The sequence below is a fragment of the Nicotiana sylvestris genome, chromosome 2 (assembly GCF_000393655.2).
Source record: "Nicotiana sylvestris chromosome 2, ASM39365v2, whole genome shotgun sequence".
NCBI lineage: Eukaryota > Viridiplantae > Streptophyta > Magnoliopsida > Solanales > Solanaceae > Nicotiana > Nicotiana sylvestris.
This window is the reverse complement of record NC_091058.1, coordinates 34,617,067-34,638,311: the sequence shown is the minus strand read 5'-3', so window position 1 is coordinate 34,638,311 and position 21,245 is coordinate 34,617,067. Positions and strand designations below refer to the sequence as shown.

Here is a 21,245-nt window from a genome sequence, read left to right as displayed (position 1 = left end):
TAGTTAAGTTCCATAACTTATTATTTATTAATATACAAGTTAGTACAAATGTAAAATTCCTTTAACATGAGGAATGAAGAGGCCACATTAGAATATCACACGATTCACCAATCACCATTAGTCAGAAATAGTAAGCATGTATGATTGGATTGTAAAACGAGTAAAGAAATTAATTGGCTGCTTATTGCCTTTTCTGGATTCCTAATATGGTAGTAGTACTTTTGGAAAATCTTCATTTAATACGGATTATTAAAACAATACTATAATTGTGAACTAGCAGAGTCTTAACCAAACATGAAAACACTACTCAAGGTTTGCTATGTGCAAATAGGTGAATCTCGTTAGTAGTTCAATATGCAGTCAACATATGCACTTATACCTTTACTGAAAAATTATGATTTTGAACCACTAGACAATTACACGCTTTTGTCAATATACATTCAACACATAGGTATGGAGGCTACATACCTTCAATTTTCTGGAGAAGAAAATTAAACTCCACTTACAAGTGATGATGGGATTGAAAAGAATCCAGTGCACAATCTTAAAAATATTCATTCCAAGTATGATATTGAATTTATAATGGCTTTCCATGGTTAGGTTATCAGTTAATGGAACCGTCCATAGTGACAGATTCATAACAAAATAAATCTCTAGACCAACTTTAAATTGTCATACCTTTCTTTAAGTCATTCCACAAAACAAGTGGATCTTTGACTGTGAGATATTCTATTTTCAATCTTTTATCAAGGTGATGGCGCAAGAAAATCAAGGCCTTAACACAGTCTTGGGTGGATGCTTTAGTTTTGTCTTTAATGGCGTCTCTAAGACCCATTGCATCTAAATGGATTTCAGCATCCAATACCCATGTCATATAGTTCTAGCCCGAAATTTCAAGGGCAACGAACTTTCTTTTCATAATATCAGACATTTTAAAAAAATACAAATTTGAGAAAAATTATACCTTAATTTTCTCAAAGATCTTCTTGAGATGGTAGAGCCTCGTGTTGATAACGTGTTATAAAATATAACCCAAAATAACAATATAGAACAAGCAAAACAAACTAAGAGATATAGATAGAAAGAGAGGAAGAGAGATCCTTATTTCTTCTTCAATTGTGTGTATTTTCCTATCTATTACAAGGTCTTTATATAGGCATAAAAAGTGAAAAAAATATGTCATGGAATATGTCATTGAACATACAAAATATGTCATTGAACATACAAAATATGTCATTGAATATGTCATTAAGCATTTGAGATGAATATTATGGGAGAAGAGTAGACATCCACCATAATGTGATATTTATCGTAACAAAAGAGAAGTTGTTGTAGAATCATCATTTTAATTTTATGGGCCTAGCGTAAAGCATCTAGTGCCAGGTGGTAGAAGCTTTAAATTAACGGGTACCAATAAAGTTGCTTCCTTTAACATAGTTACATAAATACCCTATGGGCCCAGGTTACAAAATACAAAGTCAGCATATAATAATTGGTATTTTAACTAGATTCTGGTTTTTTTGTCATTAGGACACAAGCAGCCATGTTGACCCGAAGCTCCTTAAACTGTGCCTTATTAATAGTAGGAATTTCGTTAGATGTATTATTTTCAATCCATTCAAAAAAATTAATCTCTTAATATTAAAATCCTTAAAAGTAATTTTTACAAACATATGATTATGTGATATTATTATCTTAAATTAAATTTATACTATCTAGATGGGATTTTTTTTACTTTTAAGCAAATACATAATTTTAACCAGTGATTGTTATTTGACAAAAATACTCACTAAATTTTCTTCTCTTAACCAACAAGTCCAACAAATAGTGTTGTGATCTTGAGGCTTTAATTTGTGTATAATGTTCAACTTTTACATATCATGGCTCAAATTCACTCTCATATTCTGCATCTTTAAAAAAAATAAAAAAAAATGGAACAGAATGTAAGTGATGAAAAAGTCTTAGGTACTATAGAGTTTCAGAAACTAAATACCAAATCGATGCATGGTACTAATATTCAACACTACATTTAGGCCATCTACCAATGACATTGGTTCAGGAGAGATTAAGGGGGTTGGCCAGAACTACTCTGTGAAATTTTATATAGATCGTGTTTGAGAAAGCTGAATTTTGAAATTTACATCACAATTAACGATAATCACTTGCAGAAAAATTAAAAGGTGCATCTGCAGCTATCCGGGTTGAAATCTACAAAAATCTTGAAGATACAAATCAAAGCAACAGAAACTCTTCATTTCCATAGTTCTTCCATAGGAATCCCACGGTCTTGAGCAACTTCACTAAATTGCCTCATTTGCTGAACAGCTACAACAGTGGCTCTTGCATTGTTGAGGGCATTGTTACTCCCAAGTTGCTTACCCAAGGCATTCTCAACCCCAGCCATTTCGAGAACAATCCGCACAGCACCACCAGCAATAACTCCGGTACCAGGGGCTGCTGGTCTAAGCATCACCCTTGCTGCTCCAAAGTCTCCCTCGGATCTGCAATTAAGTTGTTCAGCAATATTAGATCCCTAACAATAACAAGATGATTCTCTCTTTTCGGATTACGATGGTGCCCAAGCCAAGTTGCTTGCATCTCAAGAGTTACATGCTACCTCCAATTAGTACATCTACCAACAAAGATTTAGGCAGATAAAAAGACATCAAACGTTTTGTCTCTGTTGGAATTTGAACCTCGGACTTCGGTTTTCACCAACTTCATGGACTGGCTAGATCACACTCGGGTGCCTATAGCGAAATAATTCCTTCACGATGAGCTGTGTAATTCTATTAACGTTTTCGGAACTACATACTTGTCAAGGCAAATACTACCATAAGATTTCCTCGAGGCAAGATATGGTGGAACCTTTCGACAAATCAGTTTTTTCCTCACTAGGATGACAATCAATTAAGGAGGAACAGAAAATAAATGACTTTATCTATCATATTCAATCCTCTCAAGGCCTACCATTTCGTTCCTCCAGATTTAGCAACAGATGTGCTGGGATAATCAGGACAAGAAACCACAGCTTCAGTACACATCCTAACATATATAGCCAGTCTTCAAAAGTATTAAACATAGCAGTACTGCTAAGTCATTAATATGTTTCTCAATTCCTCAGGAAAAAGGAATTTCCAAAAACAAACACCACCTAAACAAAAGGTAAAAGATTTGAAAGAAAGAAACTCCACAGCCCCCTCCACTCCAACAAAAGAAACTGATAAATGACAATGGCAGCTAACGGCGCGAGCAGGGATTAAAAGTGAGGATAGATCAGATTAATCTCTTTCAGATGCATAAGCTAGAATCTGGAGAATCTCACATATTATAAAAAGGGCAGCCCGGTGCATTAAGCTCCTGCTATGCGCGGGGTTCGGGGAAGGGCCGGACCACAAGGGTTTATTGTACGCAGCCTTACCCTACATATTTCTGCAAGAGGTTGTTTTCACCGCTCGAACCCGTGACCTCCTAGCCACATGGCAGCAAATTTACCAATTTCGCCAAGGCTCTCCCTTAGACACATGAAATATTGGGTTACATTTAGATTTCTTGTTATCTATTAAATCAATGAAAACAAACACATAGACACAAAGACACAAATTTGTGCATATGTCCATTTGAATTACATAGTCAACAAAATAAGAGGTTCATTACGACACAAATACATTAGATTAAGTTCAGATGCTTAAATAGAACTTATTAAGTATGCCATTCTACAGGCCACGGTGTTGCCTAGTGGGTGAAAACCACGAGAGACCAAGGTTCAAATCCTCTCAAAGACAAAAAAATGCTAGATGATTTCTTTTCATCTGCCTAAACCTTGCTAGTCAGAGTTACCCGGTGCCTATGCTAGTAGGATGTTACAGGTATCCAATGAAATAGTTTAGGTATGCACAAAGTGGCCCCCCATGAAGGGGAAGTGAGATTCCAAAAGTGTTTGTCTATGGATAAATTCATCAAAGGAAAGGTTGAACCACACAAACTTAACTTTCTATTAAATTCTTTGCCTATGTTGCTCGAATCCTCCATAAACGTTGCCGGGTGTATGCCAGATTCTCCAAAAGTAATGCATTTTTCGAGGATCTAAAAGGGGTGTGGTGGCATCTTTTAAGGATACGAGCAACATAGCTCTTTGCACAGAGGAAACACCAATCAAGTATATCCATGACAAGCACCACATACTACTGATCTTTACACTTCCAGTTATAGGTATGTTTAAGGTCAAGGGGCACAACTAAAATTGGTGACTTTATCTTAGTAAAAGCCTGTGGCCATGTCAATTTATAATTACATAGGTTTATGGCACAATGACCAATCTATGCAAAAATCATTTCTCATGTATTACTGCAGAACCAGCACCAAGAAATCCGTTGTTTCCAGCTATGAAACTCAATATAATGTCCCCCCTCTACCCCTCTATCCTTGTCCACCTAAATACCTGCTTGGTTCAGTTTTGCATTACAAATACCAGACTTGGATTACCAGCACGATTCGTATTTGTCCCGCAGTATACTACCTAAGCCCTGAGGCTGGAAGCAGAACTATTAGCAACAATTTGATCCTCAGAAGCAACTCAAATGGCAAAGGAAGCAGATAAGAAATTGATACACCACATCCTCAACCTTAGAGGGGTGAGAAGTTGCTTATACTGTATTATAGCAATGCAGGACTTCAGTAGGTCTCTCTGCCCTTGTCGAATTCCAAAAATGCATAAAATAGACCTCAAATATTTTTTTAAAGACAGTGGGACTTAGGTATGCAATTCCTGCACCTCAACTAATTCATTGGCACCTGCTACAGCCCACAAACACAAGTTCCAGTAATTATGCCTATGAAGGCTAGAGCAGATGGGCTCACGCTGAGTGTTATAAATGGTATTCGAACATGATATCTCTATGTTATTAGTCTATGTATCAACCATCCACTCATCCTCTTGGAGAACCCAAATGTCATGATTTTATCCATAAGAAGTTTCGGAGAACCCAGTGCCACTATTGCTTCAAAAATAACCATTAACAGAAGCCATCTCAACCAATATCCTCAAGGTGCCAGAACTAAAACACATTTCGTTTAGGTTAACAATTATTACTTAGGGGAACGAAAAAGGGACAATCAAAATCGAACTCATTCCTATTGTATAAAAAACTCCCGCTGATACCACTAGACTATAAGATTTGGTGGTAAAATGCATTGAATAGACACTTGTGATCTGTTTCTACAGTAATAACCAGAATCTACAAACCAAAATTCGCACAATCTAGCTGAATTTAGGATGGAGTTTCAAGCCTTCAAACTAGCTGAAAACTACACAAGATTCTATATTTGTGTCAAAACCCAACATTTACTAGTGAAACCACATACATATTTAAAAGTTAGCAAAATTTACCTGTGGGGGAAAGTCAAGTACTTAGTCATAGGGACAGTAATGATATTCCTCCTAGCATTAACAGCAGACTTTTGAACAGCAGCAATCACCTCTTTAGCCTTACCAACTCCAACACCCACTTGCCCTTTCTTGTCACCCACAACCACAATTGCCCTAAAATGCAATTGCTTCCCACCTTTAACAACCTTAGTAACTCTCCTCACTTGCACCACTCTCTCATCAAACCCATCTTTGGCCTTCTCTTTCTTTGTTTTCCCAAACCCAGTTGTCTTTTTCACCTTAGAGTCCATTGTATAAATGTCATTCCCAAGAAAAGTCTCTCCACTGTAAGCTGGCCCATAAAGCTCTTCATAAGCTTTTGCAATGTCGTCTTCGGATTCTAAGGGGCCATCGTCGAAAGAGGGTGGTTCTATAAAGTCTTCAGGGCGTTCTGGAGGGTCAAAAGTGGAAATTTCTTCTGGGTCTGTGTTGTCAAAGAAAGTGGTTTCGACGGTTGTGGAATTGACTGTTATGGGCTTGAGTTTTGGTGGGTGGATGGGTTTAGGGAGGAAGAATGATTGAGATTGAAACGGAGAAAAGCGAGAAGGGGTTGTGTGTAGAGAGAGGGAAGAGAAGGTGGAGAGCGAAGCAGATGCTGCTGCCATTGTCTCTTGTTTTGTGTCAATGGCGAAGTACAGTGGAAGAAATGTAATCTTCTTATCTTTAACTTCCAAGTGGTAATATGGGCCTGAGTTGAGATAGGATTTGTTGACTACACTTTGGGCCTAATTTTAATGAGTGGTATGTAGAAATGACACCAGATAGCCACTCTAAAGGGATGCTATTTAGGAGTTAGCCAGTGCCTCCTGAACTTTAGTTTTTTCAGGACAAAAATATCCTTAATTGTCGCAACGATAAGATTTTTAATTTAAAATTTTAGGACAAAATAAGTACAAACTAATTCCTAAATAGCATCCCTGAAAATGACTATCTGTGCACTTGCCCCTGTAATCTTATGCTCATCTTTCAAGTGAGTTTCTGGTTTTGGATAAAAAATGAAAGATGGAGTTGACAGTGGCTAATGTCTCTCGAAAAGTTTTGGTAATTTGGGGGTCACTAGTCCATTAGCTTTCACGACATCCTACATGAATTTTTTGTTGCTGCAATGGACTTGTATAATGTCTCCAATCTCGCTCGGCTCGAGGCGATCACTTGAACAGGGTGAGATTGATCGATCCACATAAAAAATTCTAGCTTCCCTTCTTATGAGTGCATATACAAAATAAAGAGAGCACGAGCCACACTCCTACTATACAAGGGCCTTTAGCTTTCACTGAGAAGAAAAAATTACTTCCAACTAGATAATTGAAAACGAATTCACTTTCAGTAATCGGAGGCAGGTTAGGGGCTGGCGGGCACACCCCCAACTTTCTTCTCCCAGCCTAGTAGTTCCGCAACTACTATCGTTGTTGTTGCCAACGGGGATCCCCCATTCCGAAAGGTTACTAGGCCGGATGTTAGGTCCAGAGTTGTATACCATTGCTACGGTGCCGATAGATTCACCGCTTCAGTGCCGTTATCGGACATTGCAGGTCGGGCATCTATTTCTCATATATCGTTCTAGAGCGTTTTAGGAATGTTGGCGCCTGATGTCTAAACCGAAGACATCACATCGGAATGCATCTCCCACCACAGACAAGAATCCGAACTGGGAAAATTCAAAAAAGAACTCGGCCCGAGAAAGCACTGGCAACAACAGAAAGGAAGGGGTCCATGTAGCTGCTGTGTCCGCCCCCTTCTTAGTCAATGGGGCATCGCAGGTTCGGCATCTACTACAAAAGAGAATCCACTTCAGATAAGCACGTCTCTGCTAGGCAGCGTGTGGATGACAGAGAGAGAACCTTTTTGGATATATAATCCAAGTCGAGAGTAGAGTTACAGGAAAAGACGTCTGATGGAAAACTACTTTCACGTTTGATTCAGAGAGCACTTTTTTCGTTGAGAATTCCTCGTTCCCTTTCGTGTGAATTTTCCAGCGGCGAATTCAAAAATTGTGGGGGAACCTGTAGGAAAGGGGGCCAACTTGAAGTCTTGATTTTAAAATCTCTCTCTACCTTCACAAAACTTCTTGCGCCTTTCTCGTAGTTTTGACTTGCTCTTAGGCTACCGTTGACCGGCTTCACGAGACCATTTCGGACTACACACATGGATCATATGCTAATTTTACATATATTATACAAATGTCAACTACTTTTTTGGGTAGGGGCTATATTATAGCTAAGTCATCAATTGAGATAAGGAGACGATAAATAAAAATATGTGTCATATGTTCATTGAATTGGTCTAAATATTGGGTGCAGTTAAAGTTTTACCGTCCGGTTCTTATGGACTAACAGCAAAGGTACGAAATCCAAATCCATATTTATTGTCTGAAAGGCTTCCGATCATCTAGCTTGAACTTAACTAAGTGAAATTCATGTTTGAATCAATGAAATGGGTGAATGCAGCACTAAACTTGAGGCCTTTTTCGACAAGGCATTGCGAGCGTTGACAGAGTTCCTACAAGAATTCTGAATTATTTTCTTTCTTGAAAACTTCAATTTTAATATACAAAATCTTAGCTCTCTATATATAAGAAGAAAACTTCAACAAAAAGGAGAAATGTCCACACTAATTGTACGTGGAAGCCAAGAAAGTTGAAATGAAACATCACTCCGACATAATAATAATTGCATATCATTTTTGCTTTATGTTGAGTTCTTGGCTCTTTGGTGTGTTATTCAACTTATATAACATGCAAAAGAGTGTATACAGCTCTAGTTTTATTATGATTGATGTAATTTCCAGCATTTTATGGATAGGATAAGTTTAAATCTAGGCATGCAAAGTGAATTGCATTGCATTGAAAATACCTTTCTAATATAGTATAAAAAGATATTTGAGAGTATTGCCGCTGGCGGACTATAACAATTAATGACAAATAAACTGATTCCCATAACGAAGGAAGCATCTCTTTATGAAATGTAAATGGCCAAGGTATCATATAAAAATCCTCCAATAAGAAGAGAAAGAAACAAGTTTGATTGTTGTATCTTGATCCACGAAGAAAAAGGCATCACTGCCATATCTTGATATACTGGTCATGACTCACTGAGGCTATGGTTCCAGTCGGAGGTGAATCTGCAAATGAAGAAATTATACCATCATGAGCTTGGTGTGGCCAAGTTCTGTGGCTCTGGTACATTGGATTCCACAGCTCCAGTAACTGTAAAAACACTTGACATGTTACTTTCCTTCATGAAATATCAAAAGAATCTAGGATCATCTAAAAAGTTATCTGAAACACGTTTTGAGATGGTTACATGTGATTCATGTGAGTAATCCTAGGTTACATTTGTTGTTGTGCAACTAATCAAGCCAAGTCTACAAAGAACAAATCATCTATGAGCTCAAAGCTTCAGCAGAAATTCTGTTAAGCATACCTCATGAGAACCAATCGCCAAGAGTTGAGCGCGGTCGGGGTGGAAAGTGCATGACTGGAACTTATTGCCACTGGAACCCAGTTCATGTAAACACTTTCTTCCGCTAACACACCATATCCGTGCACTATCCTCGCTCACGGATGCCAGGAAATTCCCGCTCATATCCCAACAGATAGAACGGACATCTCCGACATGTCCCTGTATATCAGAGAAAAGGAGACCGCATTGATAGGATACAGTAATGCTGCAGATAAGAAATTTAAGCCAAGCTTGATTTGGAATAAAACATCTTACTTGTAACTGTTGTTGGATGCTGTTAGTCTCCACATCAAATATATTTATAATATTTCCTGTAGAACATGCCAAAAGGTTCCCAAATCGAGGTTGGAATCTAACCTGTCTACTACCTCCCTGCGTTTGTACCAAGAGCAAATCAATAGTATCTTTCGTGAATTGAGAATCTAACTCTCTAGAAAGTCACTTTAGCACTGTACTTTCCCTTGCTGAATGTGATACCTATATCTGTCAAATAATACTATGAAACTCAACCCATTTATATCCTAAATGGCCTATTTGAATGTGTATTCACATGGTGACGACCTATTGATCTCAAAAACCTTGAAATTCCTTGCAACAACAAGAAATATTACTACAACCCAATCCCAACTCCCAAGCTAGTTGGGATCGGCTTTTCCTACATGCTAATTGCAGGAATTCATGAGCAAAACAGATACAACAATGACTTAGAATAGGTAGACAAGTAAAATTTGAAATGGAAACAGAAAAGCAGGTAAATATCAAATGGAGGAGGCTTTCCTATGTCAAGTAGAGACACTCTCTTCATCAACATTACAAAAAGAAGCGGAGACACCAACCTTAAAAATGAGTTTGCAATCACCCTCACTGACATCCCACAGTCTAATCTCGTCATTGCTATCACAAGAACTGAGAAGACCCACCTTTGTTGGATGAAAGTCTAGGGACATCACGTGATCAGCATGCCCCAAAAGTTTTTGGAAAGGGTTGCTTGGCTGGATTAAGACAAGATGGTGAAATAGGTAAGGTATCATGGTTGTAATAGACAAGAAAAATGAAGTAACTTAAGAGATTAAACAGTTATCATTATCAGAAACGTCCTGATAGCCATAGGAAAAATAAAAAGATTACCTACGTTTGACCAGTAGGTGTAAAAACAGCATAAGATGTTTTAGCAACACCGTAGATCCTCAAATATTGACTCAAATGAAATTTATTATGGAAAATAGGGGTAGTACCTTGGCTGCATCCCATATCATCACAGTTCTGTCAAAAGAAGATGTTGCAAACACCGTTGAATTTGGTTTAAAACGGATATCTGTAACGAGATGAGCATGACCTTCTCCAGTGTTAACATCATTATTTTCCAAGTCCCAAATCACAACCTAAACATAGATCACAGTACGAGTTCGTTAACAGGAGAAATTGAGGTAAGCCCTCCCATTTGACCAACAAGAATCCTGTAGAAGATTAATATGACAAACCTCGTGTCCAGCAGCAGCCAACAACTTCCCTTGTGAATGGAAGTGGCAACATAGGAGCTCGCTGTGTGTTGCGTGAAGACTTCCAATCTCTTTAATAGAGATGCCTGCAAAGTAAAAAGAACTCAATTATCCTTTGTGCTGATAACTAGCAGCTACAGAGCTTGATCTCAAATCCTAGATGCAAATTTCACAAGATATCTACAGATAACACCATCTATTAGCCACCATGAGAAGCTGCCAGATCACTACGTGCTTTTGAGCAAAGAGGTTCATGATAAAGTACAATTATCATACATCAACTATACACCTTCAGATATGCGCAATGAATCTTCCAGTAGTCCCTAAAACACTAGTGGCAACTGGAAGAATAAAGCAGCGAATAATATGGAGATAACACTATCACCCTTAGTTCCTGATGGAATTATGTACTGCTAAATACTAGTTATTTACTGGTCCTTGACAAAAGTAAGAACCCCTGATGGGATAATGTATTGCAAGATAGACATTTTCCCTCTTTTACATCACTGTTAACTGTTAGCTTGTTGTAACCTACCTTTCCATTCAGATTGAGTGAGAGCAGCAAAACTTCTCCTCAATGCAAACTAATGGTTGTCAATTATCTAATTACTACCTTTCTAATATTGAACGTTTTTTTTAACCATTAAGCTTGTTGTAACCTACCTTTCCGGTCAGATTCAATGCAAGCAGCAATACTTTTCCCCAATGCAGAGATCGAATTAAATGCACCAATCAGACCAGCATCTCCCTGGGAGAAGTAGCTGTTAATATTGCCACTCGAAATACCATCGGTAGTAGCTTTCTCTTTCCCAACCTATAGCACAGAAATATATTAAACCATACTCATTCATCCAAATGACTATAAAGGTTGACAGAGACAAGAAAAAATTAAGAAAGGAAAGTCCAATCCCCAATAAGATGCAGATGACAGCGGTAGAGTGAAACGAAAACACCAGCACATGAAGGGATTTAAGAAGTAGATGCACAAAAATTATCTTACAGCTGCCAGAGAACTCAGTGAAGCTTTCCTCTTTCTGCCCCTCTGATTCAAAATACATGTAAATAAATCAGTGGTCAAACAGGGAAGATGCACGTCTCCATCAACTCTTGTACTGCTAAAATATTGCTGAAATTTGAAGATGTTCAAATAAAATCAGTTACTTTCTTAATGATCTAAGGCCAACCTTATTTGAAGACTGCAGTCTCAGCTGGTTCACTTGCTCCTGCACTGCAATTTGCTTTCCTCCTGTAGGAGCTAATATTTGCTGGTCAACTGGTAAATTTTCCAGGGTTCTTTTATTTTTATCGCCAAGTATCTGTTCAATACCAGAAGAAGACAAATAGAAGAATAGTAAGGCAGGACAAAATATCTGTGTCACATCAACATAGTAGGATAGTCTTTATTTTGTCCTCAATCTGGTTATTGCGTTGCAAATACTTTGAAGTTTTTTCCTCTTTTTCTTTCTGCTACATATGCTCTTTCTTTTTATATTTACTGCTCTTATTTTGACAATTGATAACTTGATGTACAAAGTTTTACAAAGCGATTTCACAGAACATAAAATCCTGAATAGCAACCCATGGTCTATTTCGCGGCTAAAATAATTGCTACATGCTACAATCAATAGGAGCGACATGATTAGCTGAGTAATCAACTTACTCCTGCATGTTTGCCACTCGAGCCAGCTTGAATGAGCATACGATTGAAATCACCAGAACTTGAAGGGGCAGGAAAGTTGAGCTCATCCAATGTTTGAACTGCCACTTCTGGTAAAACATCCTGTTGAGGAGAGAATTTAGTTCTCAAAAATTGTTCCTTTTGAGTTGGTACTATTACACTAGGATGTACAAATTGATGGTTAATGACAGGGGGAACTGGGTCAACTCCCTGGGTTGAATATAAAAGGAATGAATCAACTTAAAGTTGGAACCAAACTGAAACACCATAATGGACTACACATTTCGATTGATGCAAAAGTTCAAGACACTCACAACTAAAGGACATCCTTGATGAGATGCTTGTTGGAGAGATCTGTTGTTCCCTGCAGGTACAGTGGAAGAAAGATCAAAAGAATATTTTAAAAAGAAAAGGATGAGGAGGCCTAAAAGTGCATAAAAGTACCAACATAAATATTAAAGAAAATAAAGTGGCTAATCTACTAGCCTACATTGTAAAATTTATCAACAACAACTAAGCCTCAACTATATGATGGATGGGATCATTGTAAAATCTATCTTTAGAAGTTATTTAAAACGTTGTCTATATGGTCACTGCAAGAGCATCTCATGGTGATTCTTCTGAAGAGAACATGCAAGTGCTAAGCACTCATAAAACTGATTATTTTGCTGAATGTAAGTTTAAAAGTTGTCTGCTTCCATGTTAGTTTTGCCTAGTGTCCATCAATATCAAGACTTCTAATTGATAATGAATCTAATCATCGAAGAAATGAAACTGGACCAGGAACAAAGAAACAAAGTAATTAGAGCTTGTTCAGCAAGCCAGTGGAAATTAATTCCTACATACAGCGTATCATCTTCAAAAACCAAAAGATAAAAAGAAGCAAATGAGAAGTGCATCATATCAAAATTCTATTTTAAGAACTTCATTGAATGCGGGTGCCACATTTTTTCTTTGGTATCTTAATCCCAAGCTGCCTTATGTTTATCCTTTTCTTACTTCAACCTGCAGCATGCATCTTTGTCCACATGGGAAGGAATGTCCTATATCATCTTAGTTGTGTAGATTTTACTAAAACAAATGCCTTGCTAGCCATTTGCATAATCACTAAGGAAATGAGAGCCATCCATAGATGGAAATTGGATCAAGCCGAGCTTAGTCGTTCATCCTTGAGCTCAGCTCAAGTATTATACTAGTCAACTTCAAACTCAAGCTCAAATATCAAACTAGCTTCAAGTTGGAGTTCTCACCTCGAACAAATGTAGACAAGTTCAAGCACGACTCAATGTAGCAACAATCTAATTAACAACCTCAAAGTCAAGACAACCTTGAATTACACACAGTATAATAAATCTCTATCTTAGACTCAAAATGGGAGCCATTTTTAGTATACAACAACAACAAACCCGAAATCCTACAAGTGGGGCCTGAGGAAGGTAATGTATACGCAGACCTTACCCTTACCTTGTGGAAGCAAAGAGGCTGATTCCGATAGCTCCTCGGCTCAAGGAGACATTTTTAGTATAAACAATTTAAATCTCAGAATCATATTGGGAAATATTTTCACAATAATAACTTCTTTTTTTTGATAATATAAATGTATTATTGAAGAAAATCTAAGAAAAATTTATACAAAAACAACCATGTAGTAGTTGATACTTGATACTAATGTTAACACCTCGATTTATACTTATGTCAAATAATATGTTCCAGAACTATTGATCGCAGGGTTCCACATGCCTGAATAGTAAAATATACAAGCTAAGGTAGAGCGAGTGGAAGTTGAACAACCATGTATTATTTGATAACTAAGTAATAAGTGCCACCTTAGGCCCATGTGAGCCACATTTATTAAACTACAACAACCGTCCTTCCCATCCCAGGTGGTGCCGCTAGACCACCTTAGGCCCATGTGAGCCTCATTTATAAATCTAAAACACCTGCCATTCCCATCTCAATTCGTGCCTATGTGGCTTGACCAGGTCGGGAATAGATTCACATAGAAACAACTGCTGGCCTAAAATCGTTTTCTATGTTAGCTAGCGAGACAGCCAAAATCTTAGTATATGAGTTATTCCCTTTAAGCTTGACAATGAAGCCTATCGAGAAATAGTATTTTGATGTTTATGGTAGACACATATTAATCCAAACGAAAAGGGATTTACAACTGCTACAAATTAAGACTGAGCCAGTGCTATTCGATGTATGCAATTTGTCATTCTAATGGATTTTAGTGCTAAAAGTCTTTTGCAGATAATCACAATGCACGTCGAGTTGACTTAGGAGTAAAAGTTAAATGACTGTCCACACATCCAACAATATCAATGCCAAAGACAAAAGATTCTATAAACTACATGCATAATATTTTAAGCCAAGATACAAACAAACCCGCATCAGAATGTTCTGGCCATGGAGGCAAATAAAGATTTGGTTCCATCTGCATAGGTCCTTCCAAGTTTATACCACGTCTGTCGCCCTGGAAAGAATAAAAGCTTGTCAATTATTTACAAATAACTACTAAAAAGCTTACAAATATGTTTGGGGAAAATGTAAACATACTCTGCCCTCCCACTGTGGAAGAACCGTTGGAATTTGGTGCATTGGATAGCTGAAAGACATGGACATGCATCATGGAAAATTAGAAGATTCTGATTCAATAACTTCAGCAAGCAAGTAATGCTTTCACATACAAAACATGCTTGGAATATCAAGATAATGTGACAAGACTATCTCATAGTACTGGCTAAGTAGTAGGTTCCGCTTACTAGACTAAAGAGCACATCTTAATAGCCATGTTTTGCTAGAAACTATTGATATTTAATATATCAGAAACTCATAATAGCAATACAAAGACAGAATAATAACGTGATTTTGGCTAATTTTCTTTACGTTGCCTTAGCAGCTTAAGACAATAATATCAGACCAAGCGAAACAAAACCACAGAGCATCAAGTGCTCAACCTTTATCCTCGTTGAAGCGACAAAGGAAGCATTGTAAAATAGATCAAAATGTGATGAGAATGATCAGTTTAGCAATAAATATAGCATGCTATTACCCAGAGTTGCTTGCAGATGGAAGCACGCCATCCATTTTATTAATCTCAAGAAACTTTAAAATCGATGTCACGTCTCTTGGAGGAGTCATATTCTGGGCTTGCTCTTGCATTCTTCCGGGTAGCAGATCTAACGATGGTTGCCCTTGCACCATCCGAATATTTGGTCCAACAGAAAATTGAGTGAAACTGGGCTGAATATACCCTGTCCTTGGCATGATTGAACTGCCATTCTGAAGGACATCTCCCCCTGTTGGCATCATTTCGGGAGTAATAGATGCCATTGGAGGAGATAAATTTGGCAACAAGCTGGGACAAATGGATGACAACAAATCTGAAATATAGGGGTCCATAAGATCAGGACCGCTGGATGCCATCACAGGAGAGGATGCCATCAAATGAGGGGACGGCATCATAGGAGAGGATGTCGTCATAGTAGAGATGTTTTCTCCTGTATGATTAGGAGCATATATTGAACTTACAGGACCGATATTCGACACAACGTTCTCCACTGTCTGTGAGACCTGAGAATTAAGAAATTAGTTCGCAATTATGTCATATCAGTTAACCATGAACATAACTTAGAAAAGTTCAATGGGTAACACCTTATCAAAGGATTCGGCCGCGAATAGAGCAACCTCAGGGAACCTAGAGCTGAATGCTTCATAAAATATATTCCACCACTCTTGCAGATATCCTTCAGGAGAATTGATAGCTGAAACAATATCACAAGTATCACATATCATTACTCCAAAGCTCTGTATCATGTTAACATATAACTTCAACCTAAGTTGTTCCGACAGGGCAGTTTAGGTGTCGCACCCGTATCGACGCGACACTAGAATGGGTGTGGGTATGCGATCCGTACCTGATTTGGTCAAACAAATTCGGGTACTTTGACCATGACGGACCAAAAAATTCGAGACAAGATACAATTTGATTCCCGAAATCAGAACCAAAACTAGGGTAAATTTGAAGAAAATAGCATACGTTATCTAGGAAACAATCCCTTACGTATCTACAACTTGAGAATAAAAAAGAAATCCACACTATACAAGCTATACGTAAGTATTCCCACAAACTTTCTCATAATTTAGAGATATTTTTATATTTTTGAATTATTTTTAGCCGGATCCCCGCACCCGTATCCATAATAGGATCTGTATCCCCTAATCTTAGAATTTACATCTCAAAGGATCCGACCTCTAGATCCGCACCCGTGTTGGATACCCGCACCCATGTCCGAGCAACTTAGACTTCAACTCCATTATACACGTCTCTCTAAATTACTGAAGGACGGTTAATACAGTACTTTCAAAAATCCAACAGTAGATAACTAGAATGTACCGCATAAATCAAAAAGAATGACCTCAACTTATTAGCAAATTTTCAAGAACAACACGATCAGCAATCTACCATATGGTCATATCACATATGTAAGAATTACAAAACTAAGAATGAGAATTTTACAACCCTTTCAGGTAAATAACAATCATTACTAAAACACATATCTTAATTCATTAGAGGATCAGTGTTTAGCATCTGATAAAAGAATAGAAATCTTTTTTTTCTCACCAAAAGAATAAAATTCATTAAAAGGAGTTACTTACCAACATGATTTGGATTAGCATTAATTTCTCTGGCGAATACCTCACAAGTCTGATGGAAACCTCTCTTAACCATGTAATTAAGAATGACAACTTCAAGCCTGAAAAACACAAACAAATAAAAGAAAAGCATGACTAAAACCAGTCAAACAAAGGGGGAAAATCACATACACCCAAAATCAAATGAAAAGTAGACAAGCACAGATTATCAAGAGTATCAATCATTAAAAATGTAAGCATAAAACAATTGAGACATAGTAGTTTTTGCTATAAAATAATTGGCAAACACATAAAAACTTACAAGTGTCGAGCCTCCAAACTAGCCATGATCACCAAAAACAAAGCGTTACTTAATCACAGAAAGGGGAAGGGAAAGAAGGTTTGAGCAAGAACAACTGGGAAAGATGAAGAAAGAGTCTCAAGAACCAAAATCCCACTTGGATTACAGACAGAAGAATGCAGAGAGAGAGAGAGAAATGGTGACTGTACCATGCAAAAGTGTAGGGAAAAAAAAGAGCAAAACACTTGACTTAAATAGAGAAATGGTGGCCCCAGTATAGTGGTAAAAATGACAATGACACAGTTTTATCCTTTGACCATTTTACCTTTTATAAAGTATTCTTTTTGATTGAAAATACCATAAAAAAAAAACAAATAAAGACGTGTTAATGCAGCTCAGAAGCAAAGTTACAATAGAAGTCAATTCTAAGAAGGAGGCACGGTAAAAGAAGATGAACGAATTGTTTGTCCGAGCCTGCGTTTTTAGGTGATAAATAGACAACAACTTTTACTCCAATATTTAACCCTAACGCTTCGAACCAAAAGAGGTCACAAAAAAGATAGTGAACCTTCTTAAATTTGAGCTAATCTAATAGACTTTTTCACAATTAGACAATCACTCGTTAATTTTGACCATTTCGGTTTCTAAGCAATTTTTGAGCTGAATTCCATGCAAGATAGTTAAAACTCGTAAATACCCCAAGAAGAAACAGCTTCTCACCCCCGGTTTTTTCTTCTTCTTTTTTCCCATTTTGATTTAACACATCCGAATTGAAAGTATAAAAATAATTTATACTGTCAGTGTAGTTTAATTTATTAACCATATTATCTACAATCTTTTTATGCAACATTGTCAAGCTTGTAGGCTATCTGTTACATGTTATAAAGTATCGTGATAGTGTAAAAACAATATTTTCACGGTAGTGTAAAGAGTAACAATTAGGGAGTAATCAATCAATTTAGAGAAGTATAAGGGTATTGAATAATTTTGAAATACTTGAGATTATATGACAACGAAAATTGAGATTAAAAGGTATGATCTAATTTAGATATGATTTAATTGTTGCTAACCACTTACACTTTTTGAAGGTCATACATTCTTTTATTTTATCCCACTAATTAATTTCGAAAGCTAGTTACCAAAAAATGGTAGTCAAGTAATTTATATCAATAAAAGTCATGCCATTGTGATTATGCAAACTCTTATTACATAATCTGAGACAAAAAAGATTGATAAGATGGTATAACTTAAGTAAGAAATTAAATTATTGTTAAATATATGTTATTTTTATTTAAGTAATCGGATTGGACAGCCAAGGGGTATTCTTGGCTATGGTGGGATGGATGGGATCCTCCCCTTAGCCAGAGCTAGCGGGTTCGAGCCCCCGGAATGAAGAAATCCTTGATATCGAGTATTTTCCCTTTAAATGGCCCTACGTTGTGTGAATCTGGACTAGTCAGCTAATAGGTTCCGAATGCCATATGGTTATACTGAAAAGAAGGCATTGGATTGCCTATTAAGATTTATCCCGTGGTTTTTAATAGAAACCATAACTAAATGTCTTCAAATTTGTTAAAATGTTCAGTTGGGCCGCATATTACGATAAAGGAAGACTTTCATTAGCTCCAAACATGCATGTATGAACTCTTACAAATGTGGTAACTTAATAATAACATCTATATATTATGCAAAGATTAACATCATATTTCCATTTAAGGAGCATTTAATCATCTAGTGCTATTACAAGACATCATTTCGTCGCTTAAAGCAATGAGGCTATGCAAAGAAATGGGTTATTGCTTCATAGGTGAAGCCATGCACTTCATAGATGTGTGTGCTTCATACAATACCACGCAAAGTGACAAACGGTCAATTCTTTGAATCTCAACTTCGAGCTGGATTTGTATCGACATTATTGTTTGTTGAATGTTGAAAGTAGTTTTTTTAATTACAGTTTGATCATTATAATACTAAATTCATATATATTTGCTATTTTCTAATTTCGGAATAGTGCACTTCATTCCAAACAACTATGTACTTTATTTCTCGCTCTTCGATTCACGTCCCATGGACCTTATTGCGTTTTCGCTCTTTCGCTTTTAAAGACACTGGTTCTAGGTGATAAATTGTATAACTCATTTCATCTAAATGGTTAAACTACTAAAGGAGTATACTTTTATTTACTTAATTGTGTTTCAAATAGCTCCCTCACGTACAGGTCTGAGTATTTTTTTGTAAATCAACTAGTGAATTTTTTCTTTCTTTTTACAATAAGAGATGGTGAGACTTGAACTTAGGACCTCTATCTGCTATGTTACCATGTAGATTGTATCAACAATAAAAATCATGTTAGATTGCGTAACCATCTCGTTTAAAAACTTAATTTGTTACAGAGAATAGACTTTTATCGACTTTACTATGTCTTCAACACTACTTCCTAGGAAAGAATATGCCATATTTGAGAAATTGTGATTCCAAAGCAAGGCAGTTTCAACCCCCATTTGACATATCGGAATGGCTTGAGATAGGCACCAAAACAACGTAAAGTTTGATTCTTGCATGATTGAAAATGATTAAAAATCGATAAAATATGATAACTGCATTTACCATAAGTCTTAAAATCGATAAAACATGATAAGTGCATTTATCATAAGTATTAGAATTAAGTCAAATGTTATTATTTGCCCCTATGTTGATGTTAATGATTTGTCCATTTTTAGCTCTAGCATAATGTTATTTAAGAGAAAAAATATTTTCAGTAACTATTTCGACATAAAAAGATTTTAGTAAGGTAAATTCATCTCAGAATGAAGATTAACAAAGTGTATGTTATATTCCTCGATTAATCACATGATGGTGACAATATCTTGGAAAAATAGACAATAGGTACTAATTGTTTTTTATTTAGGGTGGTGATACGATGGAAACATTTTCCAAACGTTCTTCAAATATTTTCTGAATTCTTTTAGATTATAGATTGATAATAATGTTAGTGAATCAGATAGTTTTTTTATGAAATTTTTGAATACTAAAGATTGGTTATAATGTCTAAGTGTTGGTTGGAGAATAGATATGAAATTAAGAGTTGAGATAACTTCTACCCAAGAGTGAGGGAAGTCATTTTTAGACCATGTCAACTGACAAATGATGTTTACTTTGTCTGCAATACTCTTTGACTTTATCCAGTTTATATTTCCAGGAAAATGAAATATGTGTGTCTCTGCAGCTGGTAGAGAAGATGATGCGCAAAGGGAATGGAACACCTTAAGGATGATCATTAGTCCTAATGAGTCTAGGAAAACCCTTCTTTGTCCGAGATATTAACTTTATTTTCCAAAGAAATAATCCAACAAATGCTGTCAACTAGTTATATGATCTTGTAATTCAGACATTTTATCACTTATTCCAAGTACTACACAAAATCAAAGATTTGAAGTGGGAATCTATTCCTCCAAAGTAAGGATTATTTACTTATTTTATCCAAACCGATTAATCCAATTATACAAAGCTTACTTGACAGTTTTCAAGTACATTAACATGTAGGCAAAAATAACTATACACTAATGCAAATCAAGTCTACAACATTGAATAAACAAAAGCTGAAACATACCTGCTAAGAAGAAGAAAAGTACTTGACGAAAAAGCCAAGTCCAATATAACAGCAAGACACAAACCCAGCATTAAAAATGCAACTCTTTAGCGTATTCCTTGTAGGACCCTGAACCCAAAAACGAAAAATCAACTACAACAGAGGAATTTAAAGTTTAAAAACATCATATTTGCGAAGAACGGGGGAAACTATACGGACGTTGATTCCAGGAGCCAAAGCTCCAACCTGTACTGCTTTTGCCGATGATACTTCTTCTCTTCTACTCGATTCTTTCAACTCCATTTTTTTTAGTGATTTGTGAGTGCTGGGGTTTTGATTGGGATTATTAACCTCCAAAAGCAGTAAGAGAACAATGAGGAAGATTTTGGGATTTGTACTGGGAATACCCAGTAAATTGAATCGGCTCAATCAGGTTATTAAATTGATTATTTGATCCTATTTCTGTTACATCAAAAGTTGATAATCGTATAATTATAAGTAGCAATTTTTTTTAAAAAAAAATAAAACAATCCCAAATCAAACCTAATAAATACTCCTCCCTAAAATGTATGAGATATAATTATATTCAAAAGTAAGTCAAATAAAATATCATTTTAACTAATAATAATATTTTTACAAACTTTCCAATTT

General features: G+C 36.5%; 2 protein-coding genes across 4 annotated transcripts; both read right to left on the bottom strand.

The window, feature by feature from the left end:
* Nucleotides 1–2,074: 2,074 nt before the first annotated feature.
* LOC104236721 (small ribosomal subunit protein uS5c) lies at nucleotides 2,075–6,073 on the bottom strand. Its single transcript, XM_009790705.2, has 2 exons — nucleotides 5,390–6,073; nucleotides 2,075–2,501 (listed from the first exon to the last, which is right to left on the bottom strand). Exons 1-2 carry the CDS (start codon nucleotides 6,031–6,033, stop codon nucleotides 2,252–2,254), a joined length of 894 nt encoding a protein of 297 aa, XP_009789007.1. The 5' UTR covers nucleotides 6,034–6,073; the 3' UTR covers nucleotides 2,075–2,251.
* A 2,162-nt stretch (nucleotides 6,074–8,235) lies between these two features.
* LOC104236724 (transcriptional corepressor LEUNIG_HOMOLOG-like) lies at nucleotides 8,236–21,097 on the bottom strand. Of its 3 annotated transcripts, none has more exons than XM_070167826.1 (18): nucleotides 20,814–21,097; nucleotides 20,616–20,723; nucleotides 16,729–16,826; nucleotides 15,724–15,833; nucleotides 15,122–15,642; nucleotides 14,626–14,674; nucleotides 14,455–14,542; nucleotides 12,381–12,430; nucleotides 12,049–12,168; nucleotides 11,573–11,704; nucleotides 11,389–11,430; nucleotides 11,052–11,136; nucleotides 10,371–10,474; nucleotides 10,125–10,271; nucleotides 9,726–9,881; nucleotides 9,145–9,261; nucleotides 8,851–9,048; nucleotides 8,236–8,633 (listed from the first exon to the last, which is right to left on the bottom strand). In XM_070167826.1, exons 2-18 carry the CDS (start codon nucleotides 20,684–20,686, stop codon nucleotides 8,484–8,486), a joined length of 2,238 nt encoding a protein of 745 aa, XP_070023927.1. In that variant the 5' UTR covers nucleotides 20,687–20,723; nucleotides 20,814–21,097; the 3' UTR covers nucleotides 8,236–8,483. The 3 variants fall into 3 exon arrangements, with proteins under 3 accessions (XP_070023927.1, XP_009789013.1, XP_009789012.1); XM_009790711.2 differs by having other exon boundaries at nucleotides 11,052–11,202; nucleotides 15,122–15,633; XM_009790710.2 differs by having other exon boundaries at nucleotides 11,052–11,202; nucleotides 20,814–21,096.
* Nucleotides 21,098–21,245: the final 148 nt, after the last annotated feature.

Bases quoted from the DNA above. Each gene is read 5' to 3' on its own strand.
- LOC104236724 (XM_009790710.2), bottom strand. From the start codon at position 20,686: ATGCTGGGTTTGTGTCTTGCTGTTATATTGGACTTGGCTTTTTCGTCA. The intron at 11,705-12,048 runs GTAAGTTGATTA...GGTATTGAACAG, and splicing joins CGAGTGGCAAACATGCAGGA to ATACTTGGCGATAAAAATAA. The intron at 8,634-8,850 runs GTATGCTTAACA...GTGTTTTTACAG, and splicing joins TGGCGATTGGTTCTCATGAG to TTACTGGAGCTGTGGAATCC.
- LOC104236721 (XM_009790705.2), bottom strand. From the start codon at position 6,033: ATGGCAGCAGCATCTGCTTCGCTCTCCACCTTCTCTTCCCTCTCTCTA. The intron at 2,502-5,389 runs GTAAATTTTGCT...ACTTAATTGCAG, and splicing joins TACTTGACTTTCCCCCACAG to ATCCGAGGGAGACTTTGGAG.